A 15,703-nucleotide genomic window follows, 5' to 3' on the forward strand; every position below is an offset into this window, starting at 1 on the left:
CACCACGATGACGGCGACGAAGAGACCGATCGATCTCCACCGCAACGGTCAAGCAGGATCGACAACGACGAAGAGACCGACCGATCTCCACCGCCCAATCCATCTCTTCAAGAAACTCCGTTTCTGTGGGGGTGTATTCCTCCCCAGATTTTTTTTTTCTTGAGAGAGAAAGAGAGTGTTTGGGTTCGTTTCGGGCTAGTTCTTCCCCCTACTCTTTCTTGTCCACAATGGAAGAGAGTACAGATGGAGTGAATAACATCAGAATCGTAGATTCGGACAAGAAGAATCGGATTCAGGTCTCCCATACCAATCTATGTTAATCTTGCTAAGAGGTACATGCAGCAACAAATGAGGTTGAACTTTCTGCCCTTGTAATGGCTATTGCCACGTTGTCACCATTGCAGAGATCCTAAAGAACAATGGACTGGCTATTGAGAAGAAGATCACAACATCTACTATTGATATGAAAGATGAATCAAGAAGACGACCCATCCAGAAAGCAAAGATTGAGATTTTGCTTGGGAAGACGGAGAACTTTGATGAGTTGATGGCCACTACAGCAGAGGAAAGGGAGCTTAGGGAGCTTGGGGATGGAGAGGAGTAAAGGTGAGTTGGATGGATGTTCATCATGCATCTGGTTTGTCGTTCTTAATGCGCTTTGCTGATCGGTTTTCCTTGACTGTGTGACATTTGAGTGAGAATGGCCATTGGAATGGAATTGTAATTGTCCTTGTAGTCAGTAGTGATGACTGCAGGGACAATTACAACCACTCTGAATCTCTCTCTCTCCAAGCGCTACGTTCTGAGCCTCAACGAAGGAATCAAGGGAGACAAGGGGGGGACCAGCGACAAACTGCAAGACTTCGTTAGAGTAGAGGGAGGACTTCAGGGAATCAACGTCGGAGAGGAGGGATCGGAAGTCATCAACGGCCATGATGAAGTTCTGGTAGTGTTCTTTACAAACCTCCTCGATCTCTGACTCCATGGACTTCGTGAAGTGGCGTAGGTGGTGAAGGAGGGTTTCTGGTTTACCTGAGGCAAAGGATTTGCGTACAAAAAGGCCTAAATCTTCGTCGTTGCAAATGGCGGCAGAGAGAAGAAGTTGGTCAAGCTTGTCCGAAGACTCCCCATCGTTGGCTACAGGAGCGAGCTTCTTATCCTTGATGTCTGCATCTCTTGTTGTTTTCGCTTTGCTAATCATCCGTGAACACAGAAAAGTTCAGATGGCATCTACCTACTCTTTGGATTGACTGAGAATATTTAGTAGTAGTAGAGAGAAATAGAGAGAAAAAGGAGGAACCACCATGTGAAGAACGATGGAGGAGTTCTTCTTCTGCAAGCAAAAGATGGAAGAAGCAAGAACCACCATGCGCAGCTTCCAATGGCTGCGCCGTTCGTCATTCGAGGCGCTGGTAGACATTTGTCGCTCATCGCTCGTCGCTGCTTCAGCCTTAATCTACTTGCAAGTGAGAACGAAAGTGAAGATGAGTTCTTCACTCATCTTAATGGGTATAATGGTCCGTTTACGTTCCATAGGGGTGATTTGGGTATTAAAAAAATATTTTGAAATCTTAACTGACACAATATGACAGTCACATTTTTTGTCAAATTTGTCAAAATATAGAGAAGATCTGTAAAATATTTGAAAACACAAGGGATGGGGTTAGAATAAAAGCAAAATACAGGGGTGGGGATGTGAATTACTCAAAAAAATTAGTAGACAAAGCTTAATCTTTAGAGGAGAATACAATAATAAGGGCGGCTGGGGATCACTACCTAATCATGTGGCCATTGCGTAAATATGGAGAATGCCGAGAGGAAATGCAGAGACTTTCAACCAAGGTAGGTCTTTTTGTCACCCTTATGTATTGGTGTATTGGTGTAGGGTTTGTATTGACCAAGTAGTGATCTTTTTCTTCCATGCTAAACGGTATTTTTTTTCTTAAAAAAATGAAAAAAACAATATAGACAGAGAAGTTGGTACTTGGAAATCCTCTTGTGAACTCTGGTACTCATTTTCACCAAATAGGTTGGTGGGGATAAGAAGATTACAAGAGGGAGGAAGAGGCATTGTCAACTTCACGTTTGGTAACTTCGAACCTACTCCAGTTGTTGGAGTTCCACAGAACAAATCACAAAGCTTCAACTCCAGAAAACAAAAATCTGGTCCTTGATCCTTGCCAACGCCAGTTCTTATCTGATTTTGGCATTTTGAATCAGCGTTCAAGGAATCTGGAGAGGATTGATCGAATAGGCCGAGATCAATGCAAATTTCCCAGTGATTCGAAATGAACGATTCTTTGGCTTTTTGTAAGGTTCAGGTGAATTTTGCTGATTCAGGTTGTGATTCCGACTGGATCAGAATCAGAATAAGCTGAAGCCAATTTTTTTGCGGGCTTACTTGAACCATGACCGATCTGATGCCCAATTCCAAAAAACCTTTACCGTCGTTTTAGTGAATGAAATTTTCAAAGATGGGTTGGTGGGGCATTTGCTCGTCTATTGTGATTCTACCAAAATTCTGTTGGGCATAGAAGACATGAAATGAAGAGATACAAAGTGATGAGGCTGAAAGTCCTCACCATATTGGAGGCAGCAAGCCAACAAGAATTTTGGGTGTACTTTCACTATTTTCAGTAGATGGAGAATTTGTATGCACTGATGCTATTTCCTACTGTCACATTAAAAAAAAAAATGACGAGATGTTTTCTTATATAGAATTTTCATGTGGAATCAACTGATAGTAAACCTAATGAGGCTTCCATGAAATTAAAATTTTGTGGACCAGTAGACATCAAGTTTTCAAACAAAACAAAACTGTGTCAAATGACATAACAAAGCATTGGAAAGTTCAGGACTACACACCCGAATGCTTAGACTATTGAGATGGTGTCTGCCGATACAAGATAGGGTAAATACTTGAATTTGAGCCTGAGTTTGATATCTAGTCAATCAAAATCATTAACAAGCACAGGGAGGACAATCCAAGGCCGCCAGCAGTGCTTGCAGTAAGGGCAACCTCGATCCCTCCTTGCTTATGTTTTATAATTGGAGTTCTTGGAGTTTCATGTACAAGGATTGAGCTAAATCAGTGAATTGTCCTGAGTCAGTGACATTCCTTTCCATTATGCCAGAGCTGCTAGAAACTAAAGAAATAAACAATGCTAAAGGTCGACACTACTTGGCATCACTGTTTCTTTGCGAGTATCCATCCTCTTCTGCTCTGTGAAGAGCTTTCAATGGGAGTTCGTCATGGGTTTGTCCATATCCTGCTTGTAGAGCAAGCCATTGTCCAATTTTAAGACCTGCTGACTGAACAGGCAGGTAACCCTTGTTTGAGATACCTTCATACTCCCTCCACATCACCCTTAGATTCTGAGCATCCAACTATTGCAGTGTGCTAGCAAATGTCAAATTTCCTGATCAACCTCGATGGTATGTTCCACCATGCATCGGGCTCTTCCCCTGCTAGCCATCAGAACATTTTTTTCAAAGGTTTAATCTATCATGCCCCAAGGCCCCCAACTTCATTGCAGCTGAAACTTACCACATGAGAAGAGAGTTACGGGGGCTACATGTTGACCTGCCATGAGAATCCAAAGTCCTAGACAGTCCACCATAATAGTGCCCATGGCCTATAATAGATAGTTAAACCAAAATTGAAGCCATGTCATTAAAATGAAGAAATGAAGTTCAACAATCAATTCTTGAACAAAGCTTACTCCCTAACGTGAACTGCAGACCAAAGAGGAACAAATTATGTACTACAAATAAACCCTACCAAAGTGGGCTCTCTATAAGGATAGGCAAAAATACAAGGATGAAAAATTCACTACATATTGGAGCATTTGGATGAGGTGGGGCTAATAATTATTTGGTTTAAAAAGAAACAAGCAAAATTTAGACAACAGTAAAATCCAGTCCCAATAGCACAACTAAGCTATGACTGCCTAGAATATGAACCCAGACCAATTGACAATTGACTATTACCTTGATTACTGTAATATGTGGGAAGGAGATATTTTGCCCCATGACCCAGGTCAAATTCCAGTCTCCGAATTAAACAGTTCTGGCCCTTACTCATCCAGTCCTCTACACTCTTTAACTGGGAGAAAAGAGAAGAAAATTCGCATCCAAATTCTTTAAAGCTTTTAACCAGAGACTGGGACAAATGAAGAATTCAAATGAAAGCAAAGGATTATTCAGGAAGCTGAATGTTACAATGGGGAAAAAGGAAATGAAGTTCAGAGGGTGCGGGTTTTTGTGTAATATTCAGAAAATAGGATCTCAAACGTAATAATAAGAATATATCTTCTTCTTCCTCATGTTAGGTGGTAAGAAAAAACCATCAGTAACTCCCATTTTGATTCAAGGGAGTTACTGTTTCAAGTGAGAAATCTCAACCAAGCGGTAACTAATTTCAGGTAGTAAGTCACAACCCCTAGCAACAATGAAAGCAAGTAATAATGATCCCAACTGGCTAGGAAATAATAGATTAAAATAATCTGCAACCAAACCTGGCGGAAGAGGAAAACCAGGTTGAGTTTCAGATTTTGATCTCACAACAGGGATGGAACCAAGGAGAAGAGAACTAGGGTTCAATTTTCCCTAGAGTGTGGAAACAAACCACCAATTCTCAGTCCGATCCGTGAAAGTTCAGCCGAGTTATGGCAAATTTTCTCAGAAAAAAAAGGTACCGCGGGTACAGGGAATAGAGAAAATAAAAGTAAGAGTGATAAGAAAGGAAAAAAGAAAGAAAGAAGGAACAGGAAGAGAGAGAGCACACCTGAGAGGAGATGTTCAGAATCGCAGGTAAGGAGAGGGGAAAAAAACCATGGCAAATCCTTGGCTCTAACAGAAACTCAAACCAATCAATATTCAATTGAACACTCTGAGAATTCTGATTACAATGAATATATAGATGCTACCAACTAACATTAACTCTAATAAGGAAACACGAAAACAGGAAACTATTTCAAGCAAGGAAATTGAATAAAGACTTATACAGACTTTCCTACATACCAAACTTAAATAATAAAACCCAAACTACAAGAGTAACTCCAAGTAACTAAGTAAACCCCTACCAACCACTATTACACCAAAAGCCTGATTGGGTTCAGGTTCGCATAGTTCTGGGTTTCCAGATTGGGTCATGAGGGTCCAGCCATGATAATCTTACTGCATCAAAGAGTGGTTGGATAATTGCCATGAGGATGCAGAATCCATGACTTTGGCAGAAGGTAAAACCCCTCAAAGAAGGCACTAACCTCATATCTTGGCTTATCAACTACAACCAGGCATGCATTACTGTGGCTCATTTATGGAGCAGGTCTAGGAAGAACTAACTAGCAATGCTAAAATGAAGATAAAGCTGTCACAGTTTCTCAAGGAATCTGCCCCTATCATAAATCATATGATAATGGAGGAAATGGAGATTAATACACCATCATGGTCCACTAGCAGGATAACAGTCCAATAATGCATGAGCCTAGGGCTGAATCCGATGCAATATGATTTGGATGCACATCATGCCACTCTGTAAAGATGGGAACAAGCCTAGATCATCAATTAAACAATTTATGGAACTTGAAGATTCAAAGATGACGGGTGTTAAACGAACTCACCTAATTTATAGAGTAATATTTTAAATTTTGAGTATGAAATGGATCAAAATCATCGTTTTTAAGCTCATACAATCCAATCACTAAGCTTCTTCTTGATATTGAAACAGATAACCCAAGAAACCTCCTGAATCCAGTTCTTCCCTCCAGGATGTGGAATGCAGAACAAGTAAAACAACTATTGGATTAACAGCCTTGAATGCATTCACTGGTACTTACCATCAATTTTCATTAATGATTACTAACTACAACTATGGATAAAATGAATCACACAAGTAACAACATATGATAAAAAAAAAAAAACTACCTCAATTGCGAGTACAAGACGAATCAAAATGATTACCATCCACAACAATGGATAAAATGAATCACACAAGAAACTGTATATGACCCCAAAAAAAAAAAAAAAAAACCTCAATTGCGAGTACAAGACGAATCAAAATCATCAGGAGCAACACGAGCAATCCAATTACAGAGCGTCTTCTTGATGTCAGCTTGGTTAACATAAGCCAATTCATACATGCTACACAAATTTACCACCAATGTTTCATTGAGAGCCACCGTCGGGACTCTCTCCAACGCACTTTCTAAAACCTTAATCGAATCCGACAGATCCCTGGAATACATCAAGCACAGAGCCTTGTTATTTATAGCTACCACATCGGACTGATCTCTCTCAATGCACTCATCATACTCTCTCACAGCTGATACATAATCCTTCCCAACCAAATAAATCAGAGCCTTATTCCGACTAACCAGATTCTTAAACTCCACCTCATCCAAAAACTCCCCAGAATTACCTTGCTTAATCAAGTTCTCAACTCGATTGAACGACCCCTTAGATCCCTCCAGATCTCCAAGCTGCATTTGTATATATCCCAGCTTCGACAACAAGACAGGATCCGGTGAATCAAAGTCAACTAAACTCAGGAGCAATGTCAAGCATACGCCGAACTCTTTATGACTCAAATGATGACTGGAGATCGAATTGACCAGAAAGGCTTCCCTTTTCTTCCACCGCTCAATAGAGACATCCATGGATTTGGATTCCCTCTCCTTCAATTTCGTACGAATGAAATCAAGTAGCGTATACAATCTATCTAGGGTTTCTTGTCGCTTACCTAACCTGTGAGGAATCTCAGCGTGAAGCCAACGTAGCGCAAAAGGAACCATCGAACCAGATCGATTTGGATAATGATCGGGATACGATTCGTACTTGTACTGAGAGCTGTCGAAGTCTTCAAGCGAATCAAGTTCTTCCGCCGCATCTCCGAATTTACGAAGCTTCATTAAAGCTAGAACGTTGTAAGAGAGATAGATCAAGTGTTCGTGGGGTTTTCGAAGGAGAGAGAGCTTTCGAGCTCGAACAACTTTATCGATTACCGATCGCCATGAACCACGAGAAGCTAGGTCTTGCAGAGAAGAAATTTCGTAGCAGAGATCGTTGAAGGAGTTGAATTGGTTGGTTAACGGATCCGAGAATGAGAGAGATTGTAAATTAGATGCTAGGGTTTCTTCTTCGTGTGATTCCTGCTCCATCTAGCTGTGTCCAGTAACTTGTTCTTCACTATTTGGATTCTAGAATGCGGCACCGCTGAAACTAGAGTCTGCAACTATCTGGAGGCGCCAGGGAAGACGGGGGTCAGGAAATCATCCTTCGCTGATGAGAAGGAGTAAACCATAAAGGAACGAACCAAATGGTTTAAAAATCATATAGGATTGGAAGGTCGAACCGGATGGCCAGATCCAGCCAATCATTTGATCGGTTCGTAACAAAACCTACAGAGAATACCAGAAATGGCCGTGTGACACATCTACCTAAAGAGGGAAAAAAATCGTCTGCAATTTGGATCTGGTATAATTTCGTGAAATACCACCTTCAGGAGGTGACACGTGTATTGATACCAATACAATGGTCCAGATCTGATTTAAATGACTCTTCACTGATTTAAGGTTTTATTAGTTGTATCAGATCTGGATCAATGCATTGGTATCAATACACGTGTCACCCCTGAAGGTGGTATTTCACGAAATTATATCAAATCGGAATTGCAGACAATTTCAACCCCCTAAAAAGTATGATATAAGGGTATTTTATAATGAGAGGAGGTTAGCCATGCTGTCAGTTTTTCTGAAGTTAACGGTTTGATGAGGGAGCATAAAGTACTTTTCTAAGAAGAAAGATAGACACAGAAGTGGGTAAACCGCATCCTTTTCTCTTTTATAATAGTATCACCCTACAGGCCTACACGTTTATAAACACCCCTATAAACTGGTCATTCATGTCTAGACCCTCTTCAACCATTGGGATACCTAGTGACACATAGTTAGGGGTGCGCATTCATGTGTTGAATTGTATGTTTAAAGCCTCACATCCGAACTTCATGGTTAGAGAGGATCTAGATCTAGGCCATTCAACCAGTATCCAACTTGGAAAGCTGAAAATTGGATGAACAAATCAATTTGGTTGGTTAAAATCAAGTGGATCTATTGTTGTCATTCAGCCTTACAAATTTAGATCAAGAGATTTTCTAACCTTTCTTGTTTTCTTTTTAATTTTTTACTAGTTCAACGGCTACGTGGCCAAGACAAACTCACTGCGGGCCAGATAGAAACCGATCAGGGGCTGGCAACTGATCCATGGGGGGCCAAACAAGGTGGGTCCCACTTATTGTTGTACTACAACTATTACTATTATTATTTTTTTTTTCTTCAAGAAATTAGTGGGTAAGAGGACTGAACCAATAACTTTCCTTGGACTTTCACTAAAACCCAATTGCCTAGGTGTTGCCATTAAACTAGAAGTTCATCCTCAAACCTAAGAACCCATTTGCATCAAGTGATTATTGCTTCATATACCTACAGAAATTATTCAGAAAGTGGAGTCCTTTTAGTCCATGTGTTATTATTAAAATAAACTTTCACGGTCAACTTAGAGCTTGCTCTATATACTAGTTATGGAGCGTGTTTAAGGGACTTGGTCAATGGATCAATTCTCCTTGATGGGATTTAAGTTATGTTGCCCCTCTTGGCCCCATCATGGGTCTCCATCTAGCCCCTCTATGGGTCCTGTATGGCCTCTTGTGGGTGCATGAACCTTAAAAAAAACCCTTGGGTTAGGAGAAGTTCATGTCCCAGCATCAAATCAGAGGGGTAAGAAATCTTTTCATGCCAACTATTACTATTATTATTATTTTTTTTTTCTTCAAGAAGTTAGTGGGTAAGAGGACTGAACCAATGTCTTTCCTTGGACTTTCACTAAAACCCAGTTGCCTAGGTGTTGCCATTAAACCAGAAGCTCATCCCCAAACCTAAGAACCCATTTGCATCAAGTGATTATTGCTTCATATACCTACAGAAATTAGGGGTGTCAATTAGTGGCCCGACCCGACTAAATCGATCGGGACTGACCGTTTATAGACCGGCTCGGCCCAGACCGTTTATTAAACGTGTCAGGCTTGAGCCCGACCCGTTTATAAATGGTCGGTCTCGGTTTTTCTACTTGGACCGTCGAGCGCCCGACCGAGACCGATCGAATAATGCCCGATCGAGACCGGCCTATTGTGCACCGACTTGGCCCGACCCTTTAATGATTGTAAAATACCTATTTTACCCCCCAAATTAAAGAATAAAATCTAAAAAGTAAAGACATGTTCACATTTTAAATAATGGTTATATTTGGTATCATTTATTGATTTATTGTCATTTTTTTGGGCTTGCATGAGTGGGTCGGAATATAATAACACATTTTAAAGAGGGCCCGTTTAAAAACCGGTTAAAGCCCGTTTAACATTAAACATGTCCGTAGCCCGGTTAATGCCCGACTAAAGCCCGATTATAGCCCGAGACCGACCGACCGAATATAAAGTGTACCATGCCCTCAATAACTAAGCCCGATTAGTTAAATGGGCGAACACGGTGTAGCCTTTGAAAGTCTTCAAGCCTGATTAAACCCGACCGAAACCGAATCAGCCTGACCGGTTGACACCCCTAACAGAAATTATTCAGAAAGTGGAGTCATTTTAGTCCATTTGTTATTATTAAAATAAACTTTCGCGATCAACCTAGAACTTGCTCTATATACTAGTTATGGAGCGTGTTTAAGGGACTTGGTCAATGGATCAATTCCCCTTGATGGGATTTAAGTCATGTTGCCCCTCTTGGCCCCATCATGGGTCTCTATCTAGCCCCACTATGGGTCTTGTATGGCCTCTTGTGGGTGCATGAACCTTAAAAAAAAACCCTTGGGTTAGGAGAAGTTTGTCTTCCAGCATCAAATCAGAGGGGTAAGAAATCTTTTCATGCCATCTTGAATATGAACGTAGAAGGCACAATCAGGTAGCAAATTTTCTTTCTACCAAAAAACAAAACAGTAGTGTCTTTTCCCCACATAAAAATTATAGTTTGTTTATTGTTTATTGTCAAATTTATACTATGTTGGGGGTGAACTTCTAGCTTTGTAGCATAAGCTCAGACAATTGGGTATAGTTTAGTTCGACCTTCCTACCTCCCCATCTTTTTAAAATAATAATGATAGTGTAAAAATTGTAATAATAAGTGTAGCCCTGTGTTACATAATATGGTGGTAGACAAACTTTCTTTAATGAATCCATTATAACTTTTATATTGGCCACTACACTATCTAGTTAATGCTCAACATGTGCGAACATAATTATTTTCTTTTCCTAATGGAACATGATGTAAGCATGTTCTCTACATTCATCATATGAGGTTTGAGAAAAAAAGATGCAGCATAAACTCATTTTCCTATGAAGGAATTTAAAATATTGAGAAAGTGATTGAAAACTACAATTAAATTTAATTTAGGGGCAAGTGTTTTTTGCCTGAGAGTGACCTTGCATCCAAACACTAGGGCATACAATACAATGTAGTGCAGGAATGACATGATCCACACGAAGCTCACACCATTAAGGGAAAAAAAAAATGAGAAAGGATGATGGTAAATGTGAGAATCTTTTTCTAGAGAGATTTGAGCCATTTTGTTAGAATGGGACTATAGGTATTGGGTGTGCTACTCATACGATGGCAGATTCGGCTCCTCTCCAATTAATTGGGAACCCAATTAGTGATCCATGAGCTAAGAAGATCTCGGGCATGCATCCCAATACATGGATGCGTATCCCCCAGTCCTTTCAGCCATTGGATCTCTAATTGGATGCCCAATTAATTGGAGATGATTTTTTTCCTACGATGGCTGATTTTCTCAACTCAGCAATCCAATTTGTCAAAAAGGATGGGATTTCTAAATGAACTTACCTTGACAGCTATTAATTAAGAAGCTAGCTACATTATTACCTGAGGGATGGATTTTTTTAGCAAGCAGCATAGAGGAGCACATCAATGAGGTGCAGCAAAAATATCGTACATTGAAGAGCATGAGTTTATTCCATGTGAGGTGGGGAGAGACAGGCACAGAAGTTCTATTATACGTTACTTGAGTAGCCAAGATAACCTTTGCCCTCTAACTTGTGCCCAGCACAACGGTGTGAGAAATTATCGCCCCACCTTCATTCATTTGATGCTTTTATGCATGTTCTCATTGATCCCGCGTTGTTGTAAAAGCCATGTGAACTTGCCCATATTATTATTATCCCTACTGCTTACATAGAGCAAATCCCTACACTAGCTTTGTAGCATAAGCTCAGACAATTGGGTATAGTTTAGTTCGACCTTCCTATCTCCCCATCTTTTTAAAATACTAATGATGGTGTAAAAATCGTAATAATAAGTGTAGTCCTGTGTTACATAATATGGTGGTAGAGAAACTTTCTTTAATGAATCCATTATAACTTTTATATTGGCCACTACACCATCTAGTTAATGCTCAACACGCGCAAACATAATTATTTTCTTTTCCTAATGGAACATGATGTAAGCATGTTCTCTACATTCATCATATGAGGTATGAGAAAAAAAGATGCAGCATAAACTCATTTTCCTATGAAGGAATATAAAATATTGAGAAAGTGATTGAAAACTACAATTAAATTTAATTTAGGGGCAAGTGTTTTTTGCCTGAGAGTGACCTTGCACCCAAACACTAGGACATACAATACAATATAGTGCAGGAATGACATGATCCACACAAAGCTCACACCATTAAGAGAAAAAAAAAAATGAGAGAGGATGATGGTACATGTGAGAATCTTTTTCTAGAGAGATTTGAGCCATTTTGTTAGAATGGGGCTATAGGTATTGGGTGTGTTACTCATACCATGGCAGATTCGGCACCTCCCCAATTAATTGGGAACCCAATTAGTGATCCATGAGCTGAGAAGATCTCGGGCATGCATCCCAATACATGGATGCGTATCCCCCAGTCCTTTCAGCCATTGGATCTCTAATTGGATACCCAATTAATTGGAGATGATTTTTTTCCTACGATGGCTGATTTTCTCAACTCAGCAATCCAATTTGTCAAAAAGGATGGGATTTCTAAATGAACTTACCTTGACAGCTATTAATTAAGAAACTAACTACATTATTACCTGAGGGATGGATTTTTTTAGCAAGCAGCATAGAGGAGCACATCAATGAGATGCAGCAAAAATATCGTACATTGAAGAGCATGAGTTTATTTCATGTGAGGTGGGGAGAGACAGGCACAGAAGTTCTATTATACGTTACTTGAGTAGCCAAGATAACCTTTGCCCTCTAACTTGTGCCCAACACAACGGTGTGAGAAATTATCGCCCCACCTTCATTCATTTGATGCTTTTATGCATGTTCTCATTGATCCCGCGTTGTTGCAAAGGCCATGTGAACTTGCCCATATTATTATTATCCCTACTGCTTACATAGAGCAAATTCCTCACCCTCCCTTCCCCCCCCCCACCCCACACAGAGGATTCACCTCCTTGGGAACCCTATCAAATAGTGGTGAAAATTCTTAAAAATTAAAATTTATCTCCATTTATTTTTTCTTAGGTTGATTTCATCCTGGCCGAGGCATGAGCTATATGGTTGGAAGATGGTGCAGAGAAAACAAACAGAACCTTACCTAGTCTGAATCAGATCTTAAGATAGAAAAGCTAAGTACTAAAACAAGGAAAAATATCTGAAAGTCTTTATCTACAAATAAGACCAATAATCCCAGAATTAGGCATCAAATTTGAAGACCACCTCCTGTCAACTACACATCGCCATCCAAGTCCTACTGGTTTCCACTGTTGCCAACTATATTCCATGATCTCTGCTTCCCATACTCATCAGCCCATAAGCCCATGACCCACCAAACCCACCCAACCTTATCATGTCTTGCACTGAAATGTCCCAATTCCTGGACCGCCCAAGTTAAAACTTAAAACCCACTTCACCCAACCCCCAAGTCCCAACTACAGAAATCAAACACTGAAACATCTTATCTCCTTCCTTGGTAAATCTAATATTCTTCCTTTGTATACCTAATGTTCTTCCTTAGTACCCCAGAACTCTGCTTTCTTCACCTTTGATATGCTCTCCAGAACTCCCACAGGTGAGATGTGTCCCATCACAGTTACCCTCTTTGACTCCAAATCTATACTGAAAGAAGTCACTCCTACATCATTGTATCACAAAATAGTCATTTGGGTTGGCAAGCAAATAAGGAAAAAGTTACCCAAAAAAAAAAAAGTAAAGAAAATTTACCTTTAAACTGGGCAATAATTTCATGGTTATTGTTGTCCTATTATATATATATATATATATACCAAACATACCTTTAAACTGGGTCGGTGCTTGTATTTTGGAGATAAAATAAAAGAGTAAAGAAAATAGTGAAATCACCTTCCATCTTAGATAAATGTTTCTTCACCTTGCCAGCACAGCCTTGACAATGAAGGGATACTCTCATAACTACCACCTGCACAACAGTATAAGCTACAACAGTATAAGCTATGACAGTTCCTCAAAAAAGAAAAGACTTTAATTAAGGAAATACTCAAGAAGAAGAAGAAGAGGTGCACTTAATGTATGATGGTCGTGACCCGTGAAACATGAAGGAATCACAGAGAAACTGAGATCGTGAAATTTCTGAGTATGAACATTTAAGTCTCACATATTAGCAGAAATTCAATCGCGCTGTGGAAGAGATCGGATTGAAATTTATTACATTTGAAATCATCATACAAAAATTAACTAACTGAGTTTAATGGACATACACATCCAACACCACACTCCCTATAAGATAAAAAAATTAAAATTAATAAACGGTCAATATCGATCAGAGGATGAAACTACGTAATGCCACGTGTTACTGTATCAGTGATATTACAGAAATAGGCAGGTACTTTGGTAATACAAAGTGTCAAAGCCCCTCTTCAGTTGAAGACTTGAAATTTTTAAGAGTCTAAAGTAATAGATTACTGTAATTTCAGTCTACATTTGTTTATGTGATCAAGATCTGACAATGTGAGTGTTTAGATGTGGGGATCGATACCCATGAGGCCATGACTTCAGTCTGTACTGTGCGTAATCTGCAGCAAAGAAATAAGAAGAAGAAGAAGAAGAAGAAGAAGAAGAAGAAGAGGAGGAGAGGGAATGTGACCTGAAAGACGGGATTGGAGGTAGATGAAGTGAGGGAAGAGGAAGCAGTGGAAGATGGTTTTCGTCCTCGTTCTCGATCTCTGAGGAAGAATGATGATGATGACAATTGCAGTGTCGGTCGAGTCATCAAGGGATGATTATCAGATGAGAAGGGAGAGAACCTCTGAGACTCAACGAGGCGAGTGTACTTGGACGATAATGAGTTGCTCAGCATGGCATGATGGGCAAGCGCCACCGACGATCTGTCTGGCCTCCTCGGCACTATAACTGACCGGGCGTCACCGGTGATGCACACGGCTGTCGCTGCCGGTGAATTGCACATGAATCCTCTCATCTTCTTACTTGTCTTTGTGTTCATGGTGACTTTTGTGGCTCAAGGTAGAGACAGAGAGAGAAGTCTTGGCTGGTGGGTTTGAGGAGGTGGAAAAGAACATAGGGAGTTTAGAGAATTTAGGAGGAAAGAGGAGAAGAGCGGAGTAGGAAAGAGTGAGTTAAAGAGGGGGAGAGAGAATTAAAATGGTGAAACATGCGTTCTTTATGACCCAGCTAACCTGGGTGGCTACTTACCTGATATAGGCGACAAAGGTAGGCTGGAAAGGAACAGCCAAGTTGCCGGTCTTTCAATTGACTAAACTACCCCTCTTTCCAAGGGTGAAATAATCCACACCAGACCTCTTGGTATATAATGTCTTGTATTCCATCGTTGTTTAATTCAAGGAATATTGGCACAGGCCTCCGACAAAACGAGGGCCCCACTTGACAATATACGGGTTATGGGGTTTGTAAGTGAGCCTCTTGCCACCCTGCGTAGCTGGTATGTAAGGGGCACAGCTCGGTTCGAGTTTTTTATTTGATGATAGTTTTGTACTTTTCGATATTAGAATTTTTGCTATATTTTTGTAGTGAAATGTACTTATCTGTACGTAATTCTGAGAGGTGTGAAGGCGAGCATTGTAATTCTATTTTCCATTGATAGTGAAGCAAAATCTCATCTTACCGAGGACGTAGGTAATCTTGTTGAATCTCGTAAACTTGTATGCATTGTTTGTTCTTATTTTTCCATTACCTTCTGCATCCGATTGATCGACAGAATTTCTATCGGGTTTGGATTATTTTTTAAATACCGTTAATAGATTGTAATCCATCGAACTAATGATAAGACCGACCGAAACTAATCGTTTTGTTCTGAACACAAAAAATGTGGAACTGATTATGACCCGTCTCGATTAACTATGAACATCCCAATTAACAACCGTGGTCCTATGAAACATCCCAATCGAAGGTCCAGCTTAAAAAGCATTATACTGTGTTTAGCAGCAGCAGCAGCTCAGCAGTTCTACTGAAGGTCCACCAGTCCACACCAACAAGAATCCATGCACCATGCATCAGATCATAATTAAGGTCATTAATTCAGGGATAAGCCATTTAATAACTAAATAAGAAAGATAATTAATTAGTGTGTTCAGACTTGAGAGAGAGAGAGAGAGAGAGAGAGAGTGAGAGAAAGCGAAAGACTACTGAAACTGAAAGGGATGGTC

General features: G+C 40.1%; 2 protein-coding genes and 1 pseudogene across 4 annotated transcripts; 1 reads left to right on the forward strand and 2 right to left on the reverse strand.

Annotated features, from left to right (window-relative positions):
- Positions 1-224: 224 nt before the first annotated feature.
- LOC122072890 lies at positions 225-700 on the forward strand (annotated as a pseudogene).
- A 2,064-nt stretch (positions 701-2,764) lies between these two features.
- Positions 2,765-7,293, reverse strand: LOC122073026 (trafficking protein particle complex subunit 12-like). 3 transcript variants are annotated; one of them, XR_006138629.1, is made up of 3 exons: positions 6,035-7,293; positions 3,548-3,635; positions 2,765-3,465 (listed from the first exon to the last, which is right to left on the reverse strand). XR_006138629.1 is itself a non-coding variant. In XM_042637508.1 (2 exons), exon 1 carries the CDS (start codon positions 7,158-7,160, stop codon positions 6,036-6,038), a length of 1,125 nt encoding a protein of 374 aa, XP_042493442.1. In that variant the 5' UTR covers positions 7,161-7,293; the 3' UTR covers positions 2,765-3,635; position 6,035. The 3 variants fall into 3 exon arrangements, 1 of the variants encoding a protein (XP_042493442.1); XR_006138630.1 differs by having other exon boundaries at positions 2,765-3,468; XM_042637508.1 differs by having other exon boundaries at positions 2,765-3,635.
- Positions 7,294-12,643: 5,350 nt separating this feature from the next.
- LOC122073448 (protein SODIUM POTASSIUM ROOT DEFECTIVE 1-like) lies at positions 12,644-14,715 on the reverse strand. Its single transcript, XM_042638038.1, has 3 exons — positions 14,167-14,715; positions 13,407-13,482; positions 12,644-13,179 (listed from the first exon to the last, which is right to left on the reverse strand). The coding sequence occupies exons 1-3, from the start codon at positions 14,521-14,523 to the stop codon at positions 13,046-13,048; spliced, it is 567 nt and encodes a 188-aa protein (XP_042493972.1). The 5' UTR covers positions 14,524-14,715; the 3' UTR covers positions 12,644-13,045.
- Positions 14,716-15,703: the final 988 nt, after the last annotated feature.

The sequence above is a fragment of the Macadamia integrifolia genome, chromosome 3, assembly GCF_013358625.1.
Source record: "Macadamia integrifolia cultivar HAES 741 chromosome 3, SCU_Mint_v3, whole genome shotgun sequence".
Taxonomy (NCBI): domain Eukaryota; kingdom Viridiplantae; phylum Streptophyta; class Magnoliopsida; order Proteales; family Proteaceae; genus Macadamia; species Macadamia integrifolia.

Coding starts and splice junctions, on each gene's coding strand:
- LOC122073026 (XM_042637508.1), bottom strand. CDS start 7,160: ATGGAGCAGGAATCACACGAAGAAGAAACCCTAGCATCTAATTTACAA.
- LOC122073448 (XM_042638038.1), bottom strand. CDS start 14,523: ATGAACACAAAGACAAGTAAGAAGATGAGAGGATTCATGTGCAATTCA. Junction 13,483..14,166: donor CCTCCAATCCCGTCTTTCAG/GTCACATTCCCT, acceptor ACTGTTGTGCAG/GTGGTAGTTATGAGAGTATC. Junction 13,180..13,406: donor ACATTTATCTAAGATGGAAG/GTGATTTCACTA, acceptor ACAATGATGTAG/GAGTGACTTCTTTCAGTATA.